Below are 17,329 nucleotides of genomic sequence, written 5' to 3'. Positions count from 1 at the left end.
CTCCCCAAAGTAGGAGGTGGAACAATGTTTTGTATAGTATGTTATGCCAATTGAGCTTGATGTCCCCTGCGACTATGGTCCCAAGCCCACAGGGTCAACTACTCGGTCCCTCTGGGTAGCTGACTGTGACCAAGCAGTGACCACAACCTTGTCCCTTGTTGTCCCATAGCTCTTGACGTTCCCTCTGACATCCCATGGCCCTCCACAAGGAGTGGCTGTGGCTGTGGCCAGGAATGGTGACCCCTCTGAGCCTGTCCCTTCCTCTCCATAGGTCTGCCATGGAGCCCCTCTGTCCACTCCTGCTCGCTGGGTTTAGCTGGCCGCTTGCCAGAGCTGTCAAAGACAACCAGACCACTGCACCTGATAGCAACAGGACTGCCACCCCAGGTAAGGACTCACCTGCTCAAGGCAGTCCTCCACTGCCACCCACTAAGCTCTTAGACAGTTCAGGGTTCCTAGTGCAAGGTAGGGAGAGGCTGGTAATGTGAGAGAAGGAAGACACAGCTGGTCTGCTTGGTGTGTGCGTAATATCCCAGCATGAGGACACTCAGGCCAAACACTGCCTGCTCAGTACCTGAGTGGTGTGAGGTGTGGTATTCTGGGAGCAGCTTACCCAAGCCTCCACACTGAATGATAGCGCCAGCCTCAGTGGGAGGCAGGAGAGTGGGGCACTAAAAACCCCACCTCCCTGTGCTGGACTTGACTCACACCCCTCCAAACGCCGGTGAGTTGATGGGGAAATTCAAACACGGCCATAAAAGTTGATGATACTAACCTAGACATCATTGTTAACATTTCTAGGTGAGCTATTGGTACAGTTCTGGTTTGGGTTTGGTTTGGTTTTTGGAATACAAGTCCTCATGCTTTAGATCTGCACATGGAAGGGGATACAAATGACCTGACATGAAGTCTACGAGAATAGGAACAGGGTAGGGTAGGGCTGAATGAAGTTGTTCTTGTGTCAGTTGGAAAAGTGGCGTGCACACCTGTTGCCACTGAGTTGGTTCCAATTCGTAATGACCCTGGAGGACAGAGCAGAACTGCCCACAGGGTCTCCAGGGCTGTCAGTCTTCACAGAAGCAAAGCCTAAACCAAACCCACTGCCATGAGTTAATTCCAACCCACAGCACCCCTAGAGGACAGAATGGAACTGTCCCCATAGGGTCTCCAAGGCTGTCAGCCTTCATGGAAGCAAAGCCTAAACCAAACCCACTGCCTGGAGTTGATTCCAACTCACAGAGCCTCTAGAGGGCATAGTGGAACTGCCCACAGGGTCTCCAAGGCTATCAATCTTCACAGAAGCAAAGCCCAAACCACACCCACTGCCGTGGAGTGGATTCTGAGCCACAGCACCCCTAGAGGACAGAGTGGAACTGCCCCACAGGGTTTCCAAGGCTGCCAATCTTCACAGAACCAAAGCCCAAACCATACCCACTGCCATGGAGTTAATTCCAACCCACAGCGCCCTAGAGGACAGAGTGGAACTGCCCCCACACGGTCTCCAAGGCTGTCAGTCTTCATGGAAGCAATGCCTAAACCAAACCCACTGCTTGGAGTTGATTCCAACTCACAGAGCCCCTGGAGGACAGACTGGAACTGCCCCATACATTCTCCAAGGCTGTCAATCTTCATCTATCTCCCATGGAGCAGCTGGGTTCGAACCACTGACTTTTCAGTTGGCAGCTGAGTGCGTAACCATTGTGCCACCAAGGCTCCTTTGCAGATGTGTAGAGATTCATTGCTCTAGTCTCTTTCTTTTTTTATATTTTGAATTTTTTTTAATTTTGAAGAAGATAGAAAACCATATTTTCACATAAAGAACAAGCACATGACACAAGTGTTTATTTCCCCAAAACCGTGCAGCCCCTCACGTGTCAGCTTCCTGTGTTCGCTGTGTGCATCACATGCGTGGGTGCATTCTATGCAAAAACATGGTACATTGATCTGTGCTACAACATAGAGGATCCTCAGAGACAAGCCTAGGAGCCAGACAAAAAGTCCACATGTTGTCTGATTCTGCTTCTGTGTCCAGAAAACACAGGTCTATAGAGACCAAAGCAGCCGTGTGGTTGCCGGCGGCTGGGAGTGGGAACAGGAAGTGACCTCAGATGCGCAGGAAGGCTCTTACTGGGGTGATGGAAATGTTCTAGAATCGGGTTACTGATGACCACACAGCTCTGCACGTTTACTGAATATGATGGGATGACACACTTAAAACGAGTGACCTTTGTGGTGTGTGGATTACACAATAAACCAGGTAAAATCCAGGGACTGAAAGGAATCAATGAAGGCAGGAACATAGTCACACACCCCTCTGCCCAGGCTCTAGCTCAGTTCTCCAGCTCACTGGCTGGCTGACCTCGGGCGCATTACTGAGCCTCTCTGTGCCTTACTGTCATCCTGTGAGCTAATAGTGGCACCTACGTCTTGGCATTGCCATGAGGGTTCAAGGAGACAACAGCACACAAAACACTCCCAGGGATGGAGAGAGAGCATCCTCCTGTCGGCTGACACTGTTGCTTTCAGCTGGAAGTGTGTCCTAGGTGAGCAGTCCCTTGCCACCCAGAGAACTGAACCTTCAGGCCCTCCTCTACCTGCTTTGCTGAACCTTCAGGCCCTCCTGTGCCTGTGGCCCGAGAAACCTGATGGGGAGGTTCATGGTTCCTGAGGACTGAGCGTTTCCTGAGGACTGTGAGCGTTTCCTGGGCAGCTCCAGGCCTCCCCCGTGGACTTGGAGGCCTCTCTATAGTTGGCTGCTCCTTCCCTTGGCTTGGGGTAGGAGCCTATGACCAGCAAAGACCAGTCCCCTTACTCTGCACAGGGACCTTGTCACCAGCCCTGCCTCCTTCATCCCTGTGTCCCTTCCTTCTTCATCCCCCAACACCTCTGCACAAAACTCTAGAGCTACCCTGACAGGTCGCCCTTGGGCATCTCAAGGCTTAGGGAGAGTGGCGGTGTCAACCTCCCTCCACAGAGAGCTTGGCACCATTCATCCTGGGGCCTGGGCTCAGTCCTCAGCCAGAGGGGGATTTCCCATGATCTCCTAGCCCTAGACAAATGGCCAGAAGACGAGGAGCTCCATCATCAACCAAGGCCCCAGCTAAGGGACAGTTTCTAAGTGACCCGGTGTCTGCAGTGAGAGCCATCGCATTCACTGCAACTGCCGGCGCCCCCACGTGAGTCCGAGTGGCACTGTGCTCCAGGGGGCTTTTGGTGGCCCATTTTATGATAAAGGTCTCCAGGCCTTTCTTCCAAGGCCCCTCTGGTGGACTTGAACCCCAGCCTTGTAGTTAGCAGCTGAGCATGTTAACTTTTTCACCTCCCAGGGAGTCCCCTTCCTCTGACCCCGGAGAGATCTGCTCCTGCAGAATGGAAGCCCTGCAGCCACCAGCAGTCTAGGGACGTCTGCCACGTGGCCTCTTTGTTAGCCCAGCCCCTCGGGAGCTCGGTTATTGGCGGTGTCCCTGGACCTAGCCTGAGGGTGGGGTACACCCCTGTTCCAGGCAGAGAAGGGCTGACGTCTGCTTGCCCCCATGCAGCCCCCATAGGAAGGCCTAACAAAGACACCACCCAGGAGTTCAACAGGCCATGTAGGAGCCCCCAAGACACTGCTTATATACCCGCTTATGCCCAGGTATCGTAGTAGAGCAGAGCCTCACTTATCTGAAAGAGGGGGACCATCTCACTGCAGACCCCGGTCTCCAGCCGAGTGGTACTTGCGTGATGTTCTCACTCCACACCAAGGCCTTTGTATTTCACAATAACTGTCCTGATTTACAACATGGCGTAGAACATCCAGTGTTACTTACAGAAGAGACAGCCACGTGACCTCATCTCCCTGAACCAAATGTGAAACTCCCCGTGTCCACTTCTCACCCCCACGTACTTCTCACCCCCATGTAAGATTCTCACACCCATGTCCTCTTCTCACCCTGTGTACATGTTCTCACCCCCATGTACGCTTCTCACCTCTGTGTGTAGCTCTGTGTCAGCTCCTCATCTCATGTACAGCTTCTCACCTGTGTATACTTCTTACCTCCATGTATACTTATCACCACCCATATAAACTCACCTCATATACAGATTCTCACCCATGGACGCTTCTCACCCCTGTGTACACTTCTCACCTCATGTACATGTTCTCATCCCCATGTACACTTCTCACCCCATGTATACTCATCCCTATGTACAACTTCTTACCCCTGTGTACAGCTTCTCACCCCCGTGTGCAGCTTCTCACTCCTGTGTGCACTTCTCACCCCTGTGTACAGCTTCCCACCACTGTTACCCTTCTCACCCCGTGTGCAGCTTCTCATCCACCCATATCCTTCTAGCCCCTGCGTATACTTCTCATCCCTGTGTATACTTTATACCCCTGTGTATACTTCTCGTCCTCGTGTACAACTTTTGCCCTTGATGTAAGCCCTGCATTCACACAGCGGAGTAAATACATGTGTTTCCTCCTTTGAGGCCTCAGGTTGTCCTGTGTGGATGAACCTCTTTGGCCTAAAGGGCTGGAGGGAACCCACTGTGTGGAGTGCTCTTTGAAGCCTCACCTGCTCCTGAGAGAAGTACAAGTATTATTTGGGACAATGACCCCTGTGATCGGGACTGTGCCCGTGTGTACTGTGGCCCTCTGGGCTTCCACCACACAACCATCCTCTGGGACAGATGCACTATGGGATCATCCCCTTGTGCCTTGAGTTTGTCCTCCAGGCAGGGTGATTCAGAGACAGGGCTCTGGAGCCTCCTGACATGGCCTGTGCCCTTGCTCGCAGCCTGGACAGGCTTGGGGTCTGTGCTCTGGACTCTGATCGAGCCAACCCTGTGATGCTCCTGGGCCTGCCCGCACCTCACACAGGTCCCCTGAACCCTCAGGACCTCACAAGCAGGGCTTCAGAGCTGACCCAATAGCCCACCTCTGTGCAAATGCAGAGTGGGGATTTCCCAGCTGCAATGCCCAAGATACAAGGGTGGGCGTTCCATCCCATCCAGAAAGTCAGCCATGGTGGTGTGGGGCTGCAGGAGCAAGAAAGTGTCAGGCTTTGCCTGATGCCCAGAACCAACCAACTCTGGGCCAGGGCCGCTGCCACCTGGCTGGGGAAGGCTCAGGGATGCCAGTCACCGAGCCCTCAGTTCTGCTAGCCAGGTAGAGGAGGCATGGTGCCACCTGCAGCAGGGGCGGGTGGAATCTTAGATGGACCCACTGCACAGACTTAGGGTGCCCACCCCCATGGCAGGACCCCCTCCTCAGGGGCCAACAAGTCCTCAGTGCATTGTATGCCTCATGCCAGGAGTCAGCACACTGTCAGCATTTGCTAGGAATCCAGGCGTGGAGCAAGTTCAGGGCACAGAGCCAGCGTGAGGCCTGGTGACACAGGGACATTCCAGGGAGGAGCCTGCCCCACCCTGGGGGTGACAGCCTAGGGGACGGGGAAAAGGGCACATTGGCCAAGGCCTTGGCAGGCTTAGGGTGGTGGACACCCCAAGAGCAGCAGGTACTCTGTGGATGCAGGGAACTTGAAGGGGTGTAGCCATGTAAGGGCAGAGCTTCCCCCCATGCCATCCTGGGCCAGAGCCCCAGGGCATGCTACATACCCAACTTCTCTCCTTGTTAAGTAGAGAGGCAGGCGTGGCAGGGTCTAGAGGGGATGGAGCGAGCAGGCCCCTGGTCATGCTGGAGTCTGGGAGCTCATCCCAGCCTCAGCCTGCATCCCTTTCTCTTGTCATTGGTCACAGTGATGGCTGCTTCTTTGTTATGTCCCAGGGCTGGTGTGGACACCATGTGCCATGAGTGTGGAACTGCTTAGAAACTGTGAAGTGGGATCTGGTATCAGGAAGAAGTGCTGAGAGGGGGCTGCTTTACAAACTGTGAAGTGGGGTCTGATGTTAGGAAAACCGGCTGGTGGGAGACTGTTTCGTAAACTGTGAAGTGGGGTCTGGTGTCGGGAAGTGGGCTGGGAGGGGACCACTCTGCGAAGGGTGGAGGGCGGCCTGGCCCAGACCCCGGCCCTCCCGCATCGCGCCCCCTGCCTTGGGTGGTCAGCACCCCTCCCCACTCTGCCCACAGGCCTTCCGGGCTCTGGCACCCCCCAGCCGCTGCTGGCCTGGCTGTTGCTGCCCCTGCTCCTCCTTGGGCTCCTCCTCTTGGCTGCCTACTTCTTCAGGTAGGAGTGTCCCTGCTGACTTGCCCTGACGGGCCAAGAGGAAGTGAGGCACTCGGCGGGCGGGCGTGGGCCACAGGGCGGCCGGGCCGAGGGACACCGCTCAGCATGGGCAGCAGGAGGAGCTTCTCCAGACTCACCTGGTGGGTAGCCTGCACCCGGCCCGGCTCCTGGGAACGCCGCCTTGCTGATGCCTAACCATGCTTGTGTCTCCAAGGTTCCGGAAGCAGCGGAAGGCGGTGGTCAACACCAGCGACAAGAAGATGCCCAACGGGATCCTTGAGGAGCAAGGTGCGGTCACCCGGGCTGCGCGCAGCGGGGCGCACCCTTCCCACCAGACAGGCGCCTTCCCTTGTGTTGTTTGGAAGCCAGAGTAAATGTGAAATTCCTTGGGCTCTGTGGCTTTCTTCCCACGTGAGCTGGTACCAGGCTGTCGTGTTCCTAACAAAGCACTTGGCTCTTTTCTAACGTTGCTTCAAGGTCCTTTTGTCTCTGGTGTGAAGCAAGTTAGAGACGTTTTCGTTTGTGGCTTCTCTGAAGAGACTGCTTCATATCCTGTTGTTTTCAGAGGGCTGTGACATGCAGCATGCTTTCAGTAAGTTCTTTAAAATGGTCCTAAGATAAGACACTGCAGTTCACAACCTGAAGGGCGTGACTGAAATCTGCTGTTTTAGGAGCAGGGAGGAGCAGGGCCTTGGTGCTACTGAAGACTTGCCATATGCAGGGGTTAAAGTCAGTGGGGAGGTGTGGTGGCACAGTGGGTAAGCACTCAGCTACTAACTGAAAGATACACAGTTCAAACCCACAGCTAGTCGGTGGGAGAAAGATGGGGCTGTCTGCCTCTGTAAAGATTTCCAGCCTCAAAAGCCCTCTGGGGCAATCCTTCTTGGTCCAGTAGGGTCTCTGTGAGTCAGAATCGACTCACTGGCAGTGTTTTAGGTCGGTGGGGATGTTCTAGGTGGTGCAGATGGTTAAGTTCTCAGCTATTAGTTCAAGTCTACCCATGGGCCCCTCGGAAGAAAGGCCTCACCAACCGCTTCTGAAAAATCTACCCAGGAGCCCAATTCTTCTCTGACACACAGCGGGTCGGCAGGAGTTGGAATCAATGCCATGGGAACTGGCTGGAGTTGGTGGGGCATTTCCAACTTCTCTTTCAGTATCTAGACTTTTGGTTTTCAGTATCAGTTCAATTAAGGAACTTTGGTGGTGCTGTGGTTAAAGCATTGGATTTCTAATCAAAATGTCAGCAGTTCAAACCCACTACCTCTGTGGGAGAAATATGAGGCAGTCTGCTTCCCTTAAAGCCTTGGAGACCCCCTAGGGCAGTTCCACACTGTCCTCTAGGGTCACTGTGAGTCAGAATCGACTCCACGGCAATGGGTTTGGTTTGGGCTTTGCTTCTGTGAAGATTGACAGCCTTGGAGACACTGTGGGCAGTTCCACTCTGTCCTCTAGGGTCACTGTGAGTCAGAAACGACTCCACGGCAATGGGTTTGGTTTGGGCTTTGCTTCTGTGAAGATTGACAGCCTTGGAGACCCTGTGGGCAGTTCCACTCTGTCCTCTAGGGGCGCTGTGAGTCAGAATCGACTCCACGACAGTGGGTGTGGTTTGGGCTTTGCTTCTGTGGGTTTGACAGCCTTGGAGACCCTGTGGGGCAGTTCCACTCTGTCCTCTAGGGGCACTTGGGTTGGAATCGACTCCATGGTGGTGGATGGTGAGTTCACTTGCCTCTTGTCAATGCCACTGCTTTCTATAGGCACATTTTTTTGTTCTCATGCATTGATGGCTGAAGAAGGTGTGTGAGGCAGACATTTGAAAATACTGGTTTACATCAATGGCTGTGCCCCTCTGAGTCAGCTTCCAACTGAACAATGCAGTGGTTGGGGGCACAAATGGAATCTCAAAACTGACCCCAAGATAAAGAGCATGTCAGTAGCAAAGGTGTGGCCCCGACACCAGGCCTCACAGACAGGCACAGAACGGGTTTTCAGCACGCCTGTCCGTGACTGTGCCCTCCCTACGTGTCTCCCTGCCCAGTGTGCACAGGGAAGCAGATGTGGCTGGGGAGCAGTGAAACCCTACCCCACTCATCTGACCCTGGTCTCTCTGGGAAGAGTGAGGCATGGGGAAGATCCTTGGCTGAGCTGCGGAGAGACTGGGCAGGTGGGAGCAGGCCTGTCTGCAGGTGGGCGACAGAGTGAGTCCGTTGGCCTCGTCAAGGACATCAGCTCCTTCTGCAAGAAGAAGGCCCAACCTTCCAAGAACCAAGCTGGTTCTTTCACTTCTTATTTCTCAGTTGGACTTTAGGGAAGGAGTTGGTTCAGGAGCGCCTTGGAGCCCCACCCTTCTCCTTTTCAACACCCCACCCCAGCCCTGAACAAGGAGGACTTCCTCTTACTCCCCTGGGAGTTCATTGGGTTTGAGTGAGCTGAGGGGACTCCTATCCTAACGGATCCCTGGTCTGTTTTGAGCTTTCACCGAGAACCCTATAATTAACCAGTTCCCATGGAATGGATCCTGACTTGTGGCAACCCCACGTGTGTCAGAGGAGGGCCGCTTGGTGATTTGGAAATACAGCACCAGGCCTTTTCTCCAAGGCACTCGAACCTTTCCATTAGCAGCCGAGCATGTTAACCAGGGACTCCCACCTCTCATCTTTGTTGCTGTTAGTTGTGTCTAGTTGATTCTGGCTCATGACAACCTCCTGTATGCATAGGAACCAGGCTCCATGGGGCTTTCAAGGCTGTGACTGACTGGAAGCAGAATGTCAGGCCTGTGTTCCATTGTGCCTCTGGCTGGGTTTGAACCACCGACCTCTTGGCTAGTTGTCAGGCATCTAACCATTTGTGCCACTCAATGAACCCATCTGTAATTAGCTCATCTCTGTCTCCAAAACCGGAAGCCAGTGCTGGTGGGTGAAGGTGGAAGGGGTGGGGCAGAGGGAAGGAGAGAGAGGTTGCGGGGTGGAGGAGCTGGGCAGGTAAGGAGTCTGCAGTCAGTGTGAGCAGGTAGCCTGGGACAGGGGGACACCTGTGGCGTGGACACATCACGAGAGGTGGAGGTTTGCTTTCACTCCCGGCTGCTGAGCTTGGGGCTGCATGATCCGGGCTGAGCGTCCCTCCCTCACTCCCGGCTGCTGAGCTTGGGGCTGCATGATCCGGGCTGAGTGTCCCTCTCTCCAGCATATCATTTCTTCTGGAATGTTCTTGTGAATGAGTCACCACCGGGCACTGTGCCTAAGTAGCCCGTGTGTCTCTTTGGTCCCACAGAGCAGCAGCGGGTGATGCTGCTCAGCCGGTCCCCCTCGGGGCCCAAGAAGTACTTCCCCATCCCTGTGGCTCATCTGGAGGAGGAGATCCGAGGGCGTTCGGCTGACGACTGTAAGCGCTTCCGGGAGGAGTTTAACGTGAGTGTGGGGCCTGGGCCCTTGGTGGTGGGGCTCTGTGAGAGACAGCCATCATCAGGTTAGATCAGCCCAAAGATCTGACCTACCCCAGTCATCCTACCGTCCCAAACACCCCTTCCTCCTGTGTAAAATGAAACCCTGCCCCAGTCACCCCACCGTCCCCAAACACCCCTTCATCCTGTGTACAACGCAATGGCCGAGCCAGTTTCTCGTGACAGTGGCGTTAGCTGCAGCTCACACACTGGGAGGCCATGTTCTGAAGTCAGTGGCACAGAAACACTGTCCTTTAGGGAATGAGGAGAAGGGCTGGGCACAGCATGGTGGGGGCTCTCAGGCTGACAGCAGTGGTGCCCCAAACCTCCCAGGAGCTTGGGACCCACCTGGAATAGGGTTATCCCTCCTCTGCACCCCCATGCCAGCATCATTGTAACAGTCACTGGGGTGCCTGGAGGGGACACAGCACTGGGTGGACAGCAGTGGAATCTGCTTGAACGTGAGCACAAGTCTCCACTTGCTTCCGTGTTGTGGTCCCACCGTCAGCTGGCCATTGGAGCAGCTGACTTCCAGGACAGACCTAACCTCCTGATGTGCCCCCCACCCCGACCCCTGGGAGCTGCTAACAAGCTTGGGTCTCTATGTATGTACTTATTGCTCACACGTGGGTCATACAGTGTTTGTTCTTTTGTGTCCGATTTATTTCACTCGGCCCATGTTGTCAAGGGCCACCCGTGTCTCAGTGTGGATCAGCACTTTACTATGGCTGAGCTATGTGACCCTGTGTGGAGGGACCACATTATGCTTTTCCATTCATGGGATGACGTTTGGCTTTTGTTTCCTGCATCCTCTCTGTTTAGACATAGTCACTTGCCGAGAGTGGGGCTTGAAGGACGACAGGGTTTTCAGCAGGAGAAGTGGCCTTTGCCAGGCTCTGCTTCTCGTCCCGAGACAGGGCACCCGTTCACCCCTGTGAACCCCAGTGTCATCGTCTTTGAAGTGGGGGTGGGGTTGGTGTCTGTCTTTGTTACCTTGCACCCTGAATGTGAGCCTCAGATAATGGACTTCATGTACTACAATGCCCTGAGTGATTGTCACACCTGAAGACTCTGAAAGGAGCCCTGGTGGCACAGTGGTGAAAGTCAAGGGTCCAACCCCACCAGCCACTCCACTGGAGAGAGATGAGGCACTCTGCTTCCATAAAGACGACAGCCTTGGTCAATTGGCTTAACATACTACACAAAACATTGTTCCACCTCCTACTTTGGCGAGTAGCAACTGGGATCTTAAAAGCTTGCAAGCTGCCATCTAGATGCAATGATGGGTCTCCTCATCCAGAGCAAAGAAGAATGAAGAAAACCAAAGATTCATGGAAATAATTAGTCCAAGCAACTGGTACACCATGTGATCCTCAGCCTATACGACTATGAGACCAGAGGAACTACATGGTGCCTGGCTACCACTGTCAACCACTCAGAGGGGGATCTATGTAGGAGATCCTTGATAGAGAGGGAGAACAATGTGGAACAAAACTAAAAATCATTTGGAAAAAAAAATTAAAAGAGACCAGGTTTGCTGGTCTGATAGAGCCTGATGGAACCCCTGAGACATGGCCCCTCGCTGCCCTTCAGGTCTGGAATTGAACCCCCACCTGTGGCTTCCAGGCAAGCAAAAGACAGGCAGATGAGTTGACCATTTACATTAGGGTAGATACACTCCTTGGAGAGAACAATCATGGGAGAATAGAAGGGCTGCTTATGCACAGCGAGACAGCTTAGGAAGCAGGAGCGCATGGGAGGGAAGGACACAGGGAAGAAGTAACTATGGGGAAAAAGTGGGAGGAGAGCTGTTGCATTATGGGAAATTGTAGCATTATGTGAATTTGCTCTGTAAACTTTCACCCAAATCACAATTAAAAAAGAAAAAAAAGATGACAGCCTTAGAAACCCTCTGGTGCAGTTCCGCTCTGTCCTCTAGGGGCGCTGTGAGTCAGAATCCACTCCACGGCAGAGGGTGTGGTTTGGGCTTCTCTTCTGTGAAGACTGACAGCCTTGGAGACCCTGTGGGGCAGTTCCACTCTGTCCTGTACGGTCGCTGAGTCAGAATCGACTTGATGGTGGTGGGTTTAAAGATGGTGAGCATCTGGCCGCAGATAAGTGACTTTTCGGACAAAGCTCCTGTAGATGCAGGAAGATGATGACGCCTTTAAACTGTGCTTTGCTTATTGTTTAGCACAAGCCTTGGTCTGCCTTTATGTCACTTCTTCTTTGTTGTTTCCAAATGTGTTCCCTTTTTGTTGAAAAATTATGTCATCCTGAGCGACAGCTCTGCGCGGTGCTGTTCTGCGGCGGCCGCCTGGCTGGAGGAGTCTGTATTCTCCACGCCCTGCTTCCCTCTGGGCCCTTGCACTTTGCCTCTCCTTGTGGAGACGGGCAGCTGGGCCTGCCGGTGCAGGGCCCTGCGTCAGACATGCCAGCAACCTCATGGGCGAGGCCAGGGTGATGTGTCTGAGGCACCTGGGGCACAAAGCTGACGGGGCACCCCAAAACTCAGTAGTCAGGATAAATAGCTTTTCAGTGCAGCATTTAAAAGTATCCAAATTAATGCATTCCTCAAAAAGTTAAACATGGAAATGCCATGCAGTCCAGCAATCCCACCCCTCGGTGGGGGCCTAAAAGCTTACCAGCAGGGCTCCCACAGACACTTGCAGACGCATGTTCATTGCAGCACTTGTCACAACAGACAAAACGTGGAGCCTTCCCAAGAGTCCATCAGCAAAGGAGAGGAGAAGTGGAATGGGGCCCATCCACACAACTCAGTGATTCCTCCCCAAAGGGGAATGAAGGCCGGGTGCACGCCGCACAGGGTCCATACTGGGAGTGACTGTTGTGCTGAGGGAAATGAGTCAGACCCACAGGACAAACACTGTATGATCCCACTTATATGAAACACCTGGAATAGACGGATGCAGAGACGGAAAGCAGACTAGAGGTTCGCAGGGGCGGAGGCTGAGGCGGATGGGAGTTACCGAAAATGACGGTGAACATGATAACAAAAAACCTACAGCAAATGAAATAGCAAACTCATAAATTCAGCAAGATCAACGTTCCCGACTCTCCTGGTCCTCACACGGAAGGCCGCGTACCAGAGTCTTGGGCTCCGGTACAGCTTGCCCCATTCCGTCACCGATCCTGTCCTTACTTACAATTTCACTATTCTGGACTATTTTTGCATTGATTTTGACTTTTGAGGATCTTGCTTTTCTTAACTGGTAGGCGACACCAGCTTGAGCACTGTGCTCTTCAAAGAACTGTCCCCATGGGGTCGGAAGCTTAAAGGGGAAGCTTAGAGGGCAGTGACTTTATGTTTATGGGGGAGGAACAGTTGAGACCAGGAGGCTGAGAAAGGGTCACACCTCGAAGGACATTACCACTGTCAACGAGTCGCATGTGGAGAAACTGGGGAAAAGAAAACAGTATCTCTATAGCTTTAACGTGTTATCTTAGGGAGCTCTGATGGCGTAATGGTCAAAGCATTTGGCTGCTAAGCAATAGGTCAATGGTTTGAACCCACCAGCCTCCCCGTGGGAGAAAAGTGAGGCCATCTGCTTCTGAAAAGATTCACAGCCTCGGAAACTATATGAGGAAGTTCTTCTCTGTCCCATAGGCTGCTGTGAGCTGGAACTGACTTGCTCTCTGTGAGTTTTGGTTTTTTGAGGGGTTAAATGTTAAATTTTGCCCCGGGTGAGTGTCTCACTTGCCTGCCCCATCCCAGCCCTGCCGTTCCGCTGCCCACTCAGGTGACCATCAAGTCCTCCCCGCCTGCTGACAGGGTAGGCACGGCGGTAGGGTGAGAGCACCGGGCTCAGAGTCAAGAAAGTGGAGCTTGGCTCTGCGTCTCAGGGACCCGGGCAGCTACTTGTCACTCTGCACCTCAGTTTTCTGCTCTGGAAAGTGGGGGCTGGCATGTCCCCACTTGTGTGGCACCCTCCTCCCGGTGCCAGCGGAGGCTGCTGGGACAAGCACACCTGGGTTCCTCGGTGGATGCCCTTGGTCTGGTACTCATGCTCCTTCTTTCTCTAACCATACCCGCTGGATGCCCTGAGCACCTCTCCCAGGGGCCCTGAAAGCAAGACAGTCCAGCCTCCAAGCGGTCAGTCCACAGCTGTGGAGAACTGGGCATGGATGGGAAGGGGCTGGTATTGGGGATCCCGGTGGCCATGGTATAAAGGTGCTGGAGTTGCCCACTTGCGTGCATGTCCCAGCTCTTCCATTGCCAGCCCTGAGGGCCTCTGCTTGCCTCAGTTTCCCCATCTGTAAATGAGGGTCATCCCTGCCTCATGGGACTGTCAGGATACGTGAATGAAGGAGGCGTGTGAGGGCGAGCCATGTCTGCATGATGCCATCAGGGGCTCTGGCACTGTCAGAAGGACTCTGCCCCCAATAGGCACCCTGATCCAGGCCCAGACTAGACCCAGCAAGTGAGAGCCCTCCCAGGAAGACCTGCCCCCCTCAGCTCCCAACAGGTTATTTCAAGCATGTGCTGGGCCTGACCCAGTCCAGAAGCCCGAAACCAAACCTGTTGCTGTAGCGACCCCAGGAGACAGAGGAGAGCAGCCCCCGAGGGTTTCCTAGGGTGTCCTCTTCAAGGGAGCACATCACCAGTCTTTTTCCTTCTGGTTAGCAGCCGAGTGCTTTACCCCGTGCCACCAGGGCTCCTCTGAGCCAGTCGTTGGTAATGAGATGTGTCCAGGTCTGTCCAGCAGGAGGCGAACTGGCAGAGTGAATCGCCGAGCTGTGCCTCACTGGGACCAGGGCAGGCTTCCTGCGTGACCGCCACACCGCGCCCCTGTCCGTTTGCTGCCTCCCGGCACGTGGAAGTGCAAGGATGCAGCGTGGGGATGGAATCTCGTCTCACAGCATCAAACAAACCCCCTGGGCCAATTTCCCTGCTCGGATGACCCTGGAGTTTGGTTTTAGGGTCACTTAGTAGGTGTGCTGTGATGACTGGAGCAGATGGCCTGCTCCCCACACAGGACCTGGCACCGCCATAGAATGGATGCTTGCTGGCCCTCAGTGGCCCCGGCCAGTGGTCAGGTTCACGTTCAAGGACACGATTTAGAGGTTCAGAGGCTCTTCTCCCGGTGCACGACAAGGGGCTCTCCCGAGCCTGGAGGGGTTCTAGCTGTGAGCAAACAGAGTAGGGCAGCAGGAGACAGCCACAGCCAGAAGCAGCTCCTAGTGGTGGAAAGGACTAGCAGCCCTGCTGGGTGGGTCCTGGGCTACGGGGTCCACATCTCAGTTTCCTCATCTAAAGTGGGGAGGGGATTGGGATGATGCTTATCGAAGTCCAGTGTGCACATGCTGGTCTGGGCATCTGGGTCAGAGCACATGCTGACCCAGCAGGTCCAGGGCAGAGCCTGACCCCTGCGGTTGGAAGACGCTCTGGGTGGCGCCGACCTGCTGGCCCATGGAGCGTGCCTTGCTTGGGAGGACCAAGTCAAGGTCCCTTCCACCCCGTCGGGGTCATCTGCTCATCCTGCAGACACACTGTCAGAAGTCACCACACCCTCCTCGCCTCCCTGCCCTGCTGCTTGCTCCCCGTTTCCATCCAGTGCTCCTTCCTGGTCTGTCTGTCCATACATCTGTGTGCAGCTGCTCTGGGCCAGGACTTGGGGGTCTGGGGATACAGTGGGCAGGTAGGTCCCTGCCTGTGCAGCTCAGGGTCTACACATTTGGTGGCCCCATAGACAAAGAGCACAGAGAGACGTAGGGCTGGGGTCCCCCTCGTTCCCACATCCTGGGCCCGGGACAGAGTCCGAGGCAGAGACGGTAGGTGGACAGAGGTGGTTGGTCCAGAGAATTGCTTCCCTAGCAGGAAAGCTGGTAAGAGAATGGGGTTTGGGGTCGTCATGTGTCATGCTACTGTTACATTTTCTTGTAGTCGTTACCATCGGGACACATCCAAGGAACATTTGAGATGGCAAACAAGGAAGAAAACAGAGAAAAAAACAGATACCCCAACATCCTCCCAAGTAAGATTTTCACTTTCTCATGGGTCAGGGAGTTTGAACTAACCGGGCCTGGCCTGGCAGCTTCCTGAGACCATGTCTGTCATGAGTGTGAGGATCCTGGAGCTCAGGGACCAGGCCCCTGCATTGCCACTACTCTTCCTCCTTTGAGCCCAGGCCCAGGTGGCCTTCATTGCCCCTGACGCCTCAGCCTGTGTCCCATGTTGAGGCCACGGTGGACAAGGGTGTCACCTGCACCAGCAGACAGAGCTCATCTTATTGGATCAGGCCTGGCAGCGCCCCTCCCTCAGGCTCGGTGCTCTTGGCCACGTCAGTGACACCCCACAGCCTCTGGGGCCCTGAACCAGCATAGAATACAGAATACAGGCCGTCAAGGTTTCAGTAGCTTTGCCAAAGGCTTAAAATCAACCTGATTGGAACCACAGCATCAGAGGTGGCCCCGAGCTGGGGAGCAGGGCCCCAGAGAGATGGGGTGGAGAGGGGACAGACAGCAGCTGTGGGAAGGATCTGTGCCAGGGCCACTCCAATGACCTGCTGTAATGTGACGGACCGTGCCTGGGGACTCCCAGCCACCTTTGTAGACCTGGCTGGGAGCTGGCACATCACTGCCCAGCCTGGACCCTGCTGCCTCACAGAGCTCCTGCGGGGGCAGGTCTGACCCCTGACCCCAAGCCCCCTTTCTCTCCAGGGAGTCCACCTCCTTGGGCAGCACCTGGTGGGATGGGGGAACATCTCAGCGTGCTCGCTGCTGGCTGCATTTCAGGGTGCTCTGAGCCCGTCTGCCCTGTGCTTACAAGAGGCTGTGGTCTGTGCAGGGTCTCCATGCTCCCAGCACTTTACAGAAATAGTACTTCCCTATTCTACACAGGGCAGCTTCCTAAGTGACTTACAAAGTCCCCAGTGAACCTCTGATCCCGTTAAAACCGGGTCAGTGAGTTCAATTGGCTTTCACTTGGAGGTGGGGGGTGGGGGGAGGCTCAGGGAGACTGGCCAGAAAGCCACCACCATGGTCTAGCTGAGGTGGAAGTGTGCTGGGGACAGTGGTTGGGCCACCCTAGATGAAATGTCACAGGCAGTCTGGTTGTTGGGGGACGTCGAGTAATTCTGACTCACAGAGACCTGAGGTAACAGAGCAGAACTTCCCTGTAGGTTCTTGTAGGCTGTAATCTTTACCCAAAGAGCCCTAGTGGTGCAATGGTTAGGCACTCGGCTGCTGATCAAAAGGTCGGAACCTGCTAACCACTCCACAGGAGAAAGATGAGGCAGTCTGTTTCTGTGACGATTACAGCTTCACCTTCTGGCAGCTCTTCTCTGTCTTGTAGGTCACTGAGTTGAAATCGACTCCGTGGCAAGAGGTTTGCTTTGGGTTTAATCTTTACAGGAGCAGATTGACAGACAGGTCTTTCCCTGTGGAGCCACTGGGTGGGTTCAAACTGCCAACCTTTAGGTTAGCAGCTGAGTACTCAACCACTGTGCCACCAGGGCTCCTTCTAGGCAGCCCTGCCTCCCGCAGACCTTCTCCAAGCTCTGTCCTGTACCTCAGCCAGGAAAATGAAGTGTGTTTTCTTCCACACCCAGAATCGTACTGTCGTAAACAAGCATTTCTACCTCCTCCCCTGCCCCAGATGCAGGTCCTGCCCAGCTCCTTTCTGTGGGGGAGCCCTGCACCCAGGGACATGCAGTTCCTGCAGCCAGGGGGTTTGGGGACTTGTGTGGCCAGGCTGGACTGCCAC

General features: G+C 54.5%; 1 protein-coding gene across 1 annotated transcript in view; it reads left to right on the top strand.

Moving 5' to 3' along the window:
- Positions 1-278: 278 nt before the first annotated feature.
- PTPRE (protein tyrosine phosphatase receptor type E) overlaps positions 279-17,329 on the top strand; it is a 46,776-nt gene continuing 29,725 nt past the window's right edge. Inside the window, exons 1-5 of the mRNA XM_042780415.1 lie at positions 279-387; positions 6,071-6,167; positions 6,382-6,455; positions 9,435-9,571; positions 15,509-15,599. Of these exons, the coding sequence (XP_042636349.1) occupies positions 279-387; positions 6,071-6,167; positions 6,382-6,455; positions 9,435-9,571; positions 15,509-15,599 (508 nt within the window). The remainder of the gene's footprint in view (positions 388-6,070; positions 6,168-6,381; positions 6,456-9,434; positions 9,572-15,508; positions 15,600-17,329) is intronic.

Source organism: Orycteropus afer, unplaced genomic scaffold (genome assembly GCF_000298275.1).
Source record: "Orycteropus afer afer isolate SDZICR_OR568_19922 unplaced genomic scaffold, OryAfe1.0 scaffold00038, whole genome shotgun sequence".
In the NCBI taxonomy this organism is placed as follows: Eukaryota; Metazoa; Chordata; class Mammalia; order Tubulidentata; family Orycteropodidae; genus Orycteropus; species Orycteropus afer.
The sequence above is the reverse complement of the archived record's forward strand: the minus strand, read 5'-3'. Positions and strand labels throughout refer to the sequence as shown.